Genomic DNA, 14,537 nt, shown 5'->3' on the forward strand with positions numbered 1-14,537 from the left:
GGTCATCGGAGTCGGGAGAAAAGAACGGGAAACCCCACCCTTGTTTCCGCATGCTTCGCCGTGTCATGACATGTGTTTAAAATAAATCCGTAATTCTCGATATCGAGAATTGATAATTGTTTTACTGTTTTCTCAAAAAAATTAAGCATTTCATGGAATAATATTTCAAGAGAAGTCTTTCACCATTACCTTCTGTAAACCCTTTCAGTTATTTGTAAATATGTGAACTTTAATTTTTTTTCTGTTCCGAAAGTGTATAATGGCTTTAAAGGCAGTGGACACTATTGGTAATTACTCAAAATATTTATTAGCATAAAACCTTTCTTGGTGACGAGTAATGGGGAGAGTTTGATGGTATAAACATTGTGAGAAACGGCTCCCTCTGAAGTGCCATAGTTTTCGAGAAAGAAGTAATTTTCCACGAATTTGATTTCGAGACCTCAGGTTTAGAACTTGAGGTCTCGAAATCAACCATCTAAACGCACACAGCTTCGTGTGACAAGGTTGTTTTTTCTTTCATTATTATCGCCCAAGTTCGATGACCGATTGAGCTCAAATTTTTACAGGTTTGTTATTTCATACACATGTTGAGATACACCAACTGTGAAGGCTAGTCTTTGACAATTACCAATAGTGTCCACTGCATTTAAGCCTTTTCCCCCAGAATCATATATTTTTTATTCGGCAGCCATTTCAAAAGTGTATAGTTTGTTTTTTGAGACACACGGTATGTTGATGTCAACTTTGAAAAGTAAGCAATGCAATAGTTAAATAGTTCAATCAGGCCAATTGCTCGTATTCAGCAAGTGCATGAAGTGTGTACAGGAGGCCCCGTGCAATGGTGGACTGAAAGGAGATTACCAATGCCTGCTCTTTTTCTGGGGGCGGGGTGGGGGGCGCCGATGATCGTTCAGCTTCACTTCGATCAATATTGCTATCGATGGGTTAAAATTAGACCGATGAAAAGACACCAATTCTTATTTTTAATAGTTTTCTACCAATTGTATATACGTTATAAATTCAGTTGTGTTTCACCCGTAGGCCTATAGTTACAAGGGGGAAATTAACTTCTTGATTTTTGCCATCCTCAACAATTTCCAAAATATTTCTTCCCTTTTCGGAACCAATTTAGAAGAAAAACAATTCCCAATTGACTGAAAAGCACTACGTTAATAAATAGCACTTTCGTATAGTGCCGGAAACAACATTGCAGTGAAGCCCTGGATGATAATGTCCAGTGCGAGCGCCCTCAACAGCTCACCAATCCAGTTGTGCCTTTTTAAGGGTGACTAGAAACACAGATGCCATCCCTACCACCTGTCTTGCCTGCCAACGTTTTTTCCAGGGGAGATGAGGTCATTTAGCATAAATGGGCGTGTTTTATCTTTCGAACCAACCAAGTGTGACGGACAGTGCCGGGTGTATGTTGTAAATTGTGTAGTTATGAGCATGCGCGAGCTTATGCACGATCTGCGCATGCGTTGGCTTGCGGAGCACGCTGGTACTTCTGGGACCATGCGTGCATCGTCAGTCGGCAGCGAGATTTCGAGAGAGAAACAGGTACGTTCTTTTACTCTGATTATTACCCAAGTGTTATTTGTTGTGCAATCTGCGCTAGCGTGCGTGATTTATTGCAAGTTATATGCAGCGAATTCTAGGTCTCACTGATTAGCTGAAAGGCTTTGTGCTGTTGATCGTGAGAAATTCTGGGTGAAAGGATTGACGGAAGCTGAGTGCTTGTCGATCTTTTTGGGGTAGCAGTCCGTCGCTGAGTTAGCCAACGTTAGTTTTGTGGTTGACTAGCAGGATTGTGGTTCAGGGTATCTGTGTGAATGTCTCAGGGGGTACACGTGAGTTGAAGCAGGGAAGACTGTGCTTTGTGCTAGTCCCCTTCTCCTCAAACGTGGCGGCTGCGGGACTCGTTTAGGTAACTGCTGGTGCTTTACCTAGGGTTGTCGATATAGCTGGGCTATATTGCGGTGTGGGTGATTGCTTTGTGCTTTACCTGCGGTGTGGGTGACTGCTGTTTTGCGGTTTACCTGCGTTGCGGTTGACTGCTGTTTTGTGGTTTACCGGCGGTGTGGTTGACGGTTTTTGTGCTTTATACCGGAGGTGTGGTTGGCACTGCTGCAGCGCGTGCTTGTTAACGCGTGACGTTTTAACCTTTAGTTAGGAGGTTGACTAGGCGATTGCTGGTGCTGCTTAGGCGCGAGAATCACGGGTAATAGTTGAGTAGAACGTAGGTGTCTTTTGCAAGTAACTGGTACTTTATTATTTAATGCTCTGTAGCTCTGTATTGGTCATTGATTGTGGTGGATACTGCAGAGGTTGACACTCAAACCACATTGACTGATGCTTGCTTCTCATTATTTATTGTTTACTGAAGAAGTTGACAACTAAACCACATTTTCTCATATTTATTGGATACTGAAGAGGTTGACAATTAAACCACATTTTCTCATATTTATTGTTTACTGGAGAGGTTGACAATTAAACCACATTTACTCATTGTTCATTGTTTACTTGAGAGGTTGACAATTAAACCACATCTATTGCTGTTTGTTCTTCATAAATCTCTTGTGGAACTGTGTATTATTTTGGGAACTGTGTGTGTCTTGACAGAGAGGTTTGCCATCTTTTATAGTCGGGCGGTATATTTCCTCCCAAACGAACCTCGCCACTCAGCCTCAAGTCCGCTTAGTGACTTCAACTTGAGTCGGCAAGAGTCAGGGTCAAGTTGTATTTAAGCGCGGATCCGATAACGACCCGTGCCCGCCACAAATGGTGTCAGAAGTGGGATGATTATAATTGATTAAGTGAACTCTCTGTTAAAGATTTAGCCTCCCTTGGTATAGGGAAGGGGCTAGTACACAAGTTACCAGTTTGGCATGAGATTGTGGGTTGTTGTTGTGTTATTGGTGATTGTTATTTTTGTTGGTCTGGTTGCAACCTGTCAGTTTGCTAAGAGTCGTTTGGAGGTGAGGCGGTTAAGACGAATTGCAAGAGAGCAGAACTTAATACTGCTGCAAATTCGCAGTTTGGCTAGTCAGCAGGTGGGCGGTGCCAGGGTTTCGCAAAGTTTGACACCACAGAGGGATACAACACAGACTGGGGTGCTAGATGTGAATTTGTCACCTAGTGCTCCGTGGCCGAGTGTGGCAACTTTGTAGGTGCTAGAAAACTTTAGCGAATTTGGTCAGGTATCTTGTGTCTTATATTGGTTGTTGTGGTACTGTCGTTGAGTTTTCGTAAGGTTTCGGACCACATAGGAGTGCATACTTGGCCACTTTGCTTGAAGTGACAGGGTCACCGAACAGAATTGGTCAAGTGTAGCAACCGTGTGAGGTACATGTCCCTTTTGCAATTTTGTTTTGCCGTTGGACTTTTGGTGTTTCTGGTTGTTTTGTTGTGTATTTTATCTGTCGGGTTTTATCGTGCGTGGAGTCAAATCCAGCAGCGGATAAGGGGTGTTCGTTGGTTGTCATCCACACGAGGTACTGTGGAATTTCGGGAGACAACAGTATGAGTGTAGGGTCAAAGGTTTCAATGGATCCTACGGGTGCAGAGTCTGAGTTACAGAGACTCCGCATGGAAAACCAGGTTCTGCAGCTAGAGAAGGAATTTGCTGAAAAGAAGTTGGAGATTCTTAGGAATGGAGAGTCTCGGGGAGTCATGCCCCCTGGAGGAAGGCGTGTGAGACAGAGGGTGCTAGATTCTGAGGTGGAATTATTGGAGACAAAAGAGACATCAGGGTATAACTCTAATCCACCGGTTGATTTTTGGAGTGCGGACTCGAAGGAACCAGAAATGGATCCCAAGCCGAGGAGGGTTGGTTTTGTGGGGAGTACACCTCTGCGGGATGGAAGTGCGGCGCAATTTTCCCAAACTGAGTTGACCCCCGTTACAAATGAGCCCCCAACACACACTCCTGTGGATGAATTGGTTTTGGATTTTTGGGAGACGGCCCCAAAGAAATCACACCATGATTTGCTAAGTTGTGCTACCCACCCAGTGGGCGTAGCACAAAGCGGCAGTCCTGTTGTGAAGGACCAGACTTCAGTAAGGCCTCAGCCACTGAAAAGTGAAGTCCGGGCTAGTAGTGACTTGGGGCAGAAGGACCTTTTGGAGCGACTACAAAATCGTCGCCCGAACATAGTCCCTGATCGGTATAGTGGCAAGGTTGTCTGGAAAGAGTATTTCCGACATTTTGAATCATGTCGTGAAGTGAATGGTTGGACTGATGAGCAAGCTGCAAAGTATTTGACCGCAGGTTTGCAGGGGAACGCTCTCCGAATGTTGGGCGAAACCGGACAAAAGTACACTTATAGTGCACTTGTCAAATTATTGGAGAGACGTTTTGGGTCAAGTAGGCTTAGTGAGAATTATCTAGTTGAATTGAGACATAGGCGGCAAGGTTCGAAAGAGTCGCTGCAGGAACTGGGTCAGGCGATCTATGAGTTGACGGCACGGGCATACCCTGAAATTCAGGAAGATGCACGTGACCGGTTGGCTAGAAATCACTTTGTGGATGCAGTGGATAGTCATTCAATACGGGAGGGCATAAATAGGGCCCGTCCGAATAACTTGGATGAAGCCATCCAAGCGGCTTTGGAGACGGAAAATTTTGAGAGTGTTGAACTGCAACGGTTGATGGACAGAAAGCCTGCTAAATTAGCAAGAGTTTTGGACTCTAGTGTAGAGATGAGGCTTGGTTCAGTAGAGGCCCATCTTAGTACGCAGGCTCAGAGTCTGCAGACTTTGGCAGAGTTTTGTAAGAACTTGTCAGGTCAAAAGGTCTTTGGATCGGTTCAACACAGAGACGTGCCAACAGACAAAGAGCACCAATCGCCATCAGGTTCAACTGGTAGCTGGAAGTGCTATAATTGTGGGTTGGAGGGGCATTTCGCACGAGAGTGCAAGAAACCCCGGAAGAAGAGGAACCAGATGTCGGGAAACGCCGACCAGCCTCCTGCGGGACCCCCAGTCAGGCTGAATGTCCAAGAGGGTCCAAACGCCAACATGACGACGTAGATGAGAAGAAGTTTAAGTTTGAGGGTGGGCTGAAAGAAGTTACTCTGCCAAAACCAAGTGTTGGCCCTCGTATGGGCATGTTTGTGGAGGGGTTAGTAAGGGCTACCAAGTGTCGGTTTTTAATCGATACGGGGTCCACTGACACTTTGATAAGTAGTTCGATCTATTATGAAATACCGAAAGGGCAAAGGCCGCTGTTGGAGACAAATGGTGTGGTTGTTAGACGGGTTGATGGTAGTCCTATTCCCACACTGGGGAGGGCATCTGTGGAAGTGCAAGTTGGGCGTACAACGCACATGGTAAAGGCAATTTTCACGGAAATGAAATACCCAGGCATCTTGGGGATGGATTTTCTATTGCCTACTGGTGGGACACTTGATTTCCAGGCGAATGAATTGAGGCTTTATGGTGAGCGAATAAAGTGCATTGGTCGGACTGGTGAGGCTTTCATAGGGCGTGTGGTAGTTTCGAGAACCACAGTGATTCCTCCTGGTCATGAAGCTGTCGTCATGGGTATTGTGGCTGGAAGGAATGCTGCCTCGGCAGGTGCAGCCATGGTCGAGCCTTTTGAAGGTGGTGAAGAGTTGATGGTAAGGGGTCTTGAGGCCAGACCTATGATTTCGAGGGATGCTTTGCGAGAGGCACAGCTGGTAGATGAGACTATGAGTTGGGTCCTTAAGTCCAAAGAGGATGGTGGTGGTCGTCCAGAGTGGAAGGCACGGTCCCACTCCTCTGTGGCCTCCAAGACGTATTGGTCCCAATGGGATCAACTAGAAGTCAAGGAGGGGGTTCTCTACAAGCGTTGGGAGTCAGATGATGGGAAGTTGGTGAGATGGCTCCTGGTTTTGCCACAGAAGTTCAGAAAGGGTATCCTCAATGAGTTGCATGGTGGGCAATTGAGTGGACACCTAGGTGTTAACAAGACTCTTGCCAAGGTGAAGTTCAGGTATTTTTGGCCAGGAATGTCTGCGGATGTTCGGTCATGTTTAAGGGTTTGTGACCTCTGTGCTAGGAGGAAGTCTGCTGCCAAGAAAAGGGTTGCCCCTTTACAGCAGTATCGGGTTGGCATTCCGATGGAACGGGTAGCAATAGACTTGCTCGGGCCACTGCCCAGGACGGACAGTGGCAACCTTTGGATTATGGTGGTGGGGGACTATTGCACCAAGTGGATGGAGGCATATCCGCTTCCTGACTCCACTGCGAGCACTGTTGCTCTGAAACTGGTGAACGAGTTCGTTTGTAGGTTTGGAGTTCCCCAAGAGCTCCACTCTGATCAGGGCCGCAATTTTGAGTCTGAGGTGTTTAGCGAGATGTGTCGACTCCTTGGAATCACGAAGACCCGAACGACTGCCTACAATCCAAAATCAGATGGCATGGTCGAAAGGTTTAATAAGACGTTGGTTAACATGGTGTCAGTCATGATTGATCCGAAGAAGAGGCAGAAGGACTGGGATGTGTTTCTTCCCTATGCCACCTTTGCGTATCGATGTACTCCTCAGGAATCGACTGGAGAGTCGCCCCACATGATGATGTTGGGAAGGGAGGTCTGTCTTCCAGTAGATTTGGTAACAGGATGTCATGATGAAACTCAGGAGGACATCAACACTGACTTTGCGGAGAGGTTGAGGAACAACATGCAATTGGCACATAGGAGGGCAGAGGTGTGTCTCGGCAGGAGTGCCAAGAGACAGAAGAGGAATTTTGACAGACGGGCGTCAGAGCATGGTCTGAAGGAGGGACAATTCGTCTGGTTGTTCAATCCAGCCAAGAAAAAGCAATTGTCTCCAAAACTGCAACTGCGGTGGGAAGGACCTTGGCTCGTGGTTAAGAGATTGTCTGATGTGGTGGTACGCATCCAGTTGAGAAAGGGAGGCAAACTTAAGGTTGTTCATGTGGATAGGCTGAAGCCGTATGTTGGAGAGGCTATTGAACCTTGGGACAGTCCATCTACTGAGGTGGTGACGGAAAGCCCCCTTGGTGGAGAGGTGACTGGTGGAGAGGTGACTGCCCCTCGTAGGGAGGCGACAGGAAGCCCCCTCGTTGAAGAGGCTACACCCCCGCAGGAAGAAGTTCAAGAGATAGAGAGCTTCGCAGAGGAGGTTGTCCAAGACACTGTTGAGTTGGTCCCTGCCTGCGGTGCAGAAGGATCGGGTGAGGGCACAGGTAATCCGCCAGTAGTTGGGGAGCAGACGCCGCCTAGGCGTAACCCGACGCGGACACGTAGGTTGCCCCTGAAGTACCGTTAGAACTTATCAGTTGTAAATAGTTGGGTGTTTTGGGTAGGAATGGATAAAGATTCCACCAGAACTGGTTGCCTTGTTATTGTGTATGATAATGTATATAAAAGTATTCGGGGACGGGGAAGAACCCCCCTGAAGATGTCAAATGAAAGGGACGGGGTGAGGTCAGTCCCCCCATTTTTGCTGAGACGATGTTGGCAGTGTAACGGTTGTAAATAACCAAGTTTTTGTGTTTTCTGTTGTCTGTTACAGAAATATCAAGCGAGTTACGGTCATGTCCGGCAGAGGAAAAGTCGTGAAGTCAGGGAGAGCGAGAAGGTATCGCTGCAGGCAGTGTCAAAATGCGTACCCTCACCGGCAAGGCCTTTGGAGACACATAAAGGAGATGCATGGCCCCCTAATGTTCAGGTATTGCCGTAGATGTTCCTACAAGGCATGTCGCAAGGAAACCCTCCGACGCCACTATGCGTCCCGCCACCCAGAATTCGAAGATGAGGCTATGGTAATCAGGGAGGAGCTAGAGAGGCACGAGGACACGCCCTACACTGCAAGGCTGGTGGCGGCAGGCTGGCTCCCAGAAACCGTGTCTACGCCTCCGGTGGAAGCGGAGAGCCGGAAGACTGAAGAAGTCGTCATCTCGTTGTCGCCAACCCCCATTTCTCCATTGCAGCGACCAGTCTCTCCAGACACCCTCGCCGCCCCCAGACCTCCCGGCAGCTATGGACGGGGAAAGCCACGGGGGATGCTTTCTCTGTTGGACCCGGCGCCAGTAGTGACCAGTTCTGACAGCTCATCGATGCCGTCCCTGCAGTTAGTGCGACCACCCCCAGTCCAACAAAACAGCCAGGGGACGCAGACTGAACCAGCAGGCCGCAGAGTCCTCGCCGTGGTGCGCGAGCAAACCATCAGAGTATTCCTACACGAGGGAGTGGAGCTCCGACGGGAGCAGTTTTCGAGATCCTATCGGGAGTTGGTCAACATTCCCTAGAGAGGACAGGGACATGAGCCGGTAACAAGAACTTTCATGGTTTTAACTTTGGCTGGGTAAGGCTGATTAGTGATTTTTCAAAAATTTATGTTTGATTTATATATAGATGATTTTCTTTTAGATGACAGTTCTGTGATTTGCCAATTAGAGGAAAAAAAAAAAACAAAGGTGCCAGGTAATTATCTTGCCACAAGTTGATTGTTTTTATATTGCTAAATTGTACTCTTTCTAATGTATAAATTAAGAGCCTTTAATCATTGTATAAGAAATTACGGGTAATATTGAATCAGTGTGTGTATAATGTGTAATTCTAGAAGAAACCTTGATTTTGTACTGAAATTTTTATATGCCAAAGTATTCTCAGCCAGAGATCATGTATTTTTGTATTTTTCTAAGCCAAAGAAGTGTTTTATGTTTTCTACTTATTTAAGTAAACCACAGTAGGTCTGTGCATATTTATCGAGGCTGGAGAGAAGGAAGGGTCCCTCTCCAAGTCAACCTCATGAAGTGTGAGGTTGACTAGGACTTCCTATGTGGAAGTGTTAACAGGGTTTGTGAATATTTAATTAGATGTGGAGAGAGGGAAAAATCTCTTTCCAAGTCAACCTCATTGTAGGTACCGTGTGGTTGACTTTAGTGTTTAGTGTTTTAAGGTAATGTAAGTAGATGCACTGTCCTTTTATTTTTGTATTGTGAAGCTGTTTGGACTGGGGCAGTCCAAGCTTCGCTCGGGCCTGTGTGACGGACAGTGCCGGGTGTATGTTGTAAATTGTGTAGTTATGAGCATGCGCGAGCTTATGCACGATCTGCGCATGCGTTGGCTTGCGGAGCACGCTGGTACTTCTGGGACCATGCGTGCATCGTCAGTCGGCAGCGAGATTTCGAGAGAGAAACAGGTACGTTCTTTTACTCTGATTATTACCCAAGTGTTATTTGTTGTGCAATCTGCGCTAGCGTGCGTGATTTATTGCAAGTTATATGCAGCGAATTCTAGGTCTCACTGATTAGCTGAAAGGCTTTGTGCTGTTGATCGTGAGAAATTCTGGGTGAAAGGATTGACGGAAGCTGAGTGCTTGTCGATCTTTTTGGGGTAGCAGTCCGTCGCTGAGTTAGCCAACGTTAGTTTTGTGGTTGACTAGCAGGATTGTGGTTCAGGGTATCTGTGTGAATGTCTCAGGGGGTACACGTGAGTTGAAGCAGGGAAGACTGTGCTTTGTGCTAGTCCCCTTCTCCTCAAACGTGGCGGCTGCGGGACTCGTTTAGGTAACTGCTGGTGCTTTACCTAGGGTTGTCGATATAGCTGGGCTATATTGCGGTGTGGGTGATTGCTTTGTGCTTTACCTGCGGTGTGGGTGACTGCTGTTTTGCGGTTTACCTGCGTTGCGGTTGACTGCTGTTTTGTGGTTTACCGGCGGTGTGGTTGACGGTTTTTGTGCTTTATACCGGAGGTGTGGTTGGCACTGCTGCAGCGCGTGCTTGTTAACGCGTGACGTTTTAACCTTTAGTTAGGAGGTTGACTAGGCGATTGCTGGTGCTGCTTAGGCGCGAGAATCACGGGTAATAGTTGAGTAGAACGTAGGTGTCTTTTGCAAGTAACTGGTACTTTATTATTTAATGCTCTGTAGCTCTGTATTGGTCATTGATTGTGGTGGATACTGCAGAGGTTGACACTCAAACCACATTGACTGATGCTTGCTTCTCATTATTTATTGTTTACTGAAGAAGTTGACAACTAAACCACATTTTCTCATATTTATTGGATACTGAAGAGGTTGACAATTAAACCACATTTTCTCATATTTATTGTTTACTGGAGAGGTTGACAATTAAACCACATTTACTCATTGTTCATTGTTTACTTGAGAGGTTGACAATTAAACCACATCTATTGCTGTTTGTTCTTCATAAATCTCTTGTGGAACTGTGTATTATTTTGGGAACTGTGTGTGTCTTGACAGAGAGGTTTGCCATCTTTTATAGTCGGGCGGTATATTTCCTCCCAAACGAACCTCGCCACTCAGCCTCAAGTCCGCTTAGTGACTTCAACTTGAGTCGGCAAGAGTCAGGGTCAAGTTGTATTTAAGCGCGGATCCGATAACGACCCGTGCCCGCCACACAAGCATGAATAGTTGGGAGGTTTATATAGGGTGCGTTCGTTTAGCTTCCCTGGGTCGACCCCGGTGTGTGGCGGGGTTTTTTTCATAGGACGAACGTGGGTAATTATCTGTACACGTTCGTCCTGGAAAAAGCAAACGCCACACACCGGGGTCGACCCGGGGAAGCTAATCGAACGCACCCATTAGCTGCACTTAACGCAAGGAACGTGAACGTCCGACACGTTAAAATCTACAGTCACGTTTTGAGCAAACGTGAAATACAAAAAATCTCCCGTCAAGTTTTGAACAAAGGTGAAGTAACCTTTTTTTCACGTCAAGTACGTGCAGACATCATACGTGAGCATGCAAAAAAGCCAAAAGTAGTTTCGTAACCTGCAAACACAATATTTTGGACTTCCACGTTCCTTCATGTGTTTGCTTGCGTAGCGTGCAGTCAACCTCGGTAAATAGCCGTGTTGTGTGCGTGGTATGTGAATAAAGAAGAACTTATTTACGGGGTGAACCGAATACCTCTTACAAAGCATGGACACATAATGTGAAACAAACCCGGAGGAAGAAATAGATATACCAATCAATAATATTAACAAGTGTCGTATACACACGTTATAGTATTGGGCATTCAGTAACGTTTCACCCCGCCTCTGGAACTCTCTGCCTCAACATCTCAAGGACACACATGACATATCTCGATTCCAACATTCTCTCAAAACCCATCTCTTCAGATTAGCCTTTGCAGATAATGAGTGAAATTTTCTTCTTGTTCTTTGACCAGCGCCTTTAAATGTTTTACAGATTAAGTGCGCTTTAAAAATGTTGTATAATTACTGTTATTATTATTTTTGTTCCGCAACAAGATTTTACGCCCCCAATTTATTTTTGAGAGACACTGCAGAATATGGGGTAAACACATCCCGTTGAAAACAGGTGCAAAGACTAAATTGACAATGATAAATGCCCCCAACAAACAAACATCCCAACAAACAAATAAATGAAAGTAGGTCAAACACGCCCATTTATGCTAAGTGACCTTATCTTCCCTGGGGAAAAAAAATACGCGTCCTGCCACTCCCTGCCACTCAATTATAACCTTTACTATACAATGTACACACACAAGTACAGGTGCACTACTAGTCTTGAAGTCAAGACGGTAATTGTTAAGCGCGGTGTGTAGTTACAGCGCGGTGTAGCTGCGGGGACGATACACACACCCTCGATCCCAGTATGTGTGTGTGAGTCAGTCGCAAGTTAGAGCTGCCTCGCGCTAACTACGACTGTTGCATGTGTAACATCGCACTGTGACTGTTGCATGAAAGGCAGACAAATAGGCAGCGCCTAACGACTTGGCATCAAGTCTAGTGCACTACCAGCACGCATTGCTGCTGGCTGTGCTAGTGGGTGTATTACATTCAGTTGTACGTCAGTATTTGCAGCGGATTTCGGAGCCGTAGACGAACGTGCAAGCCATTGGCCATGGGCCTCACCAAATACGTGATCCTGATCCTTGCTTGCTACATTGGATTTCAGTTAATTGATCGTTTTGACCCAGGTTTGATATTAATTTGTAACTGTTGTATTTGGTATAGATTACTCTCGGCGGAGCGCAATGGGAAAAATAGAAATTTTCTACTGTGCATTTGTTCCCAAGAGGCTATAGCCTACATCTTGTGCGGTGTAGCGTGGCCGTAGAGCTATTCTTCTTATATTTCTATGAGCGTATATATAGCCCATAGTCTACTACTATAGTAAGTAGTACATGTATAGCTCTGTGAGCGTACCCCCTTAGCTACATGGCTATAGTAAGTACAGTAGTTAACAAGCGCTGGTATTGTAAACATGGGGTGCGTTCGTTTAGCTTCCCTGGGTCGACCCCGGTGTGTGGCGTGTTTTTTTTTTCCAGGACGAATATGTGCAGATAATTACCCACGTTCGTCCTAGAAAAAAACCCACCACACACCGGGGTCGACCTAGGGGATCTAAACGAACGCACCCATGATAAAAATAATAGCCTGCGCCGAGATAGACTTGTGGACAAGTCGTTAAATGTATGTTGCGGTGATAGCGTTCTAACTCTATTCCGAATCTCCCCGCGATTCTCGCGAGACTGCTGCTCTCACGGTCCATCGGCATCTTGCAGTTCACGCGAGTGCAGTGATCTCGCCAGAACACCGCCACAACTCGACTATCTCATCACCGCGGCTCGTGGATCGGTTGAGTTGGCCAAAAGTGTTTGAAACCGTTTGTTAAAGGCAGTGCACAGTATTGGTAACTGTCAAAGACTAGCCTTTACAGTTGGTGTATCTCATCATATGCATAAAATAACAACCCTGTGAAATTTTGAGCTCAATCGGTCGTCGAAGTTGCGAGATAATAGTGAAAGAAAAAACACCCTTGTCACACGAAGTTGTGTGTGCGTTTAGATGGTTGATTTCGAAACCTCAAGTTCTAAACTTGAGGTCTCGAAATCAAATTCGTGGAAAATTACGTCTTTCTGGAAAACTATGGCACTTCAGAGGGAGCCGTTTTTCACAATGTTTTAAACTATCAACCTCTCCCCCATTGCTTGTTACCAAGTATGGTTTTATGCTAATAATTATTTTGAGTAATTACCAATAGTGTCCACTGCCTTTAAAGAATGAATATGGGTAGAAAGACTCGGTTTCAATGCCCACTAAAAATGATCTTTTGAAATTTTTTTTTCTCAGGAAGCATCGAAGGAAAGAGAGTGGTAATAACAGGTGCTAGTACCGGTATAGGAGAACAAATCGCTTACCAGTATGCTAAGCTTGGTGCCAAGATTCTTATTACAGCACGGAGGGAGGGTGCTTTACAAGATGTAGGTGACTATTTTTCTTACAGGGCTGCCTTAAAGCCATTATACACTTTCGGAACAGAAGAAAAAAAATCACGGATTTACAAATAACTTACAGGGTTTACAGAAGGTAATGGTGAAAGACTTCTCTTGAAATATTATTTCATGAAATGCTTTACTTTTCGAGAAAACATTAAAACAATTATCAATTCTCGATATCGAGAATTACGGGTATTTTTTAAACAGATGTCATGACACGACGAAACGTGCGGAAACAAGGGTGGGTTTTCCCGTTATTTTTTCCCGACTCCGATGACCGATTGAGCCTAAATTTTCAAAGGTTTGTTATTTTATATGTAAGTTGTGATACACGAAATGTGGGCCTATCCTTTGGACAATATTATTTACCGAAAGTGTCCAATGGCTTGAACCTAGACAAGAATTATGTTAACGTGTTGACAGACCAAAGTGTTCAAGAAGGCATAGGCCTAGATGAAAACACTTATATTATGACGATTTAATTTTTCTTGAATTGCTCTTTGATAAATAATTTGTTTACAGCCCCTGATTTTGTTTGTTGTTGTTTTTATTTGTATATGATATTTAGGCCTTCATTTCTCTATTGGGAGAGTGAGTATGGACTTTAATGTTGGCTTTTCTATTCACCCTGTGTCCCTTCAGAATTATACGTCTATTTTTGTTAACTTTTTTTCTGGTTGATTGTGTTACGATTGTTTTTAATACTTGCTCATTACCTATTGTGTGTTTAAACTGTTTAACCTTTTAGCTTTTTAAAGACATTTTTATATTGTAGGCCTAGTGCAATTCAACCATATCGGTTGTCATACTGTTCATTCCTTTGTAATGTTTTGACGAAATAAACCATAAAAGAAATAATGTAGTGTCATAGTCTAATTACTAATTACTTGAGGTCAAACTTTCCAACAGGTGGTGGCCAAATGCAAGCAGTTAGGAGCGCAAGAGGCTTTCTATATATCACTGGATATGGGAAAACAAGAGGACACTATGAAATTGATTGATGAAGCTAAAATCAGATTAGGTGGTTTGGATCACCTGATTCTAAATCACATCATCTATAGTTATTCGAGATTGTGGACTGGTGACATAGACATGTTGAAAAAGGTAAGTCATGCCTCATCAAATCTGAAACTTGTGTTCACAAATTAAAAACAAAATCCATTTAAATATTTGCATTGCCACAATCAAGGGTACACCTTTGTTAACAACAGACCTTTGTCACGATGTCACCATCTTGGTCATGTTCCCTGTTTCTAATAACAGTAATGAATGCTAACATTCATTGCGCATGACACCAGACGATTATTTCGTCA

General features: G+C 44.9%; 1 protein-coding gene across 2 annotated transcripts in view; it reads left to right on the forward strand.

The window, feature by feature from the left end:
- LOC139937084 (hydroxysteroid 11-beta-dehydrogenase 1-like protein) overlaps window positions 1-14,537 on the forward strand; it is a 28,791-nt gene that overhangs the window by 11,790 nt on the left and 2,464 nt on the right. The window contains exons 1-3 of one of the 2 annotated variants that reach the window (XM_071932079.1): window positions 11,738-11,922; window positions 13,079-13,209; window positions 14,134-14,328. In XM_071932079.1, the coding sequence (XP_071788180.1) occupies window positions 11,847-11,922; window positions 13,079-13,209; window positions 14,134-14,328 (402 nt within the window). In that variant the 5' untranslated portion in view covers window positions 11,738-11,846. Of the gene's footprint in view, window positions 1-11,737; window positions 11,923-13,078; window positions 13,210-14,133; window positions 14,329-14,537 lie in introns of those variants that run through there. The other variant, XM_071932077.1, reaches the window with a different exon arrangement.

The sequence above is a fragment of the Asterias amurensis genome, chromosome 5 (assembly GCF_032118995.1).
Source record: "Asterias amurensis chromosome 5, ASM3211899v1".
NCBI lineage: Eukaryota > Metazoa > Echinodermata > Asteroidea > Forcipulatida > Asteriidae > Asterias > Asterias amurensis.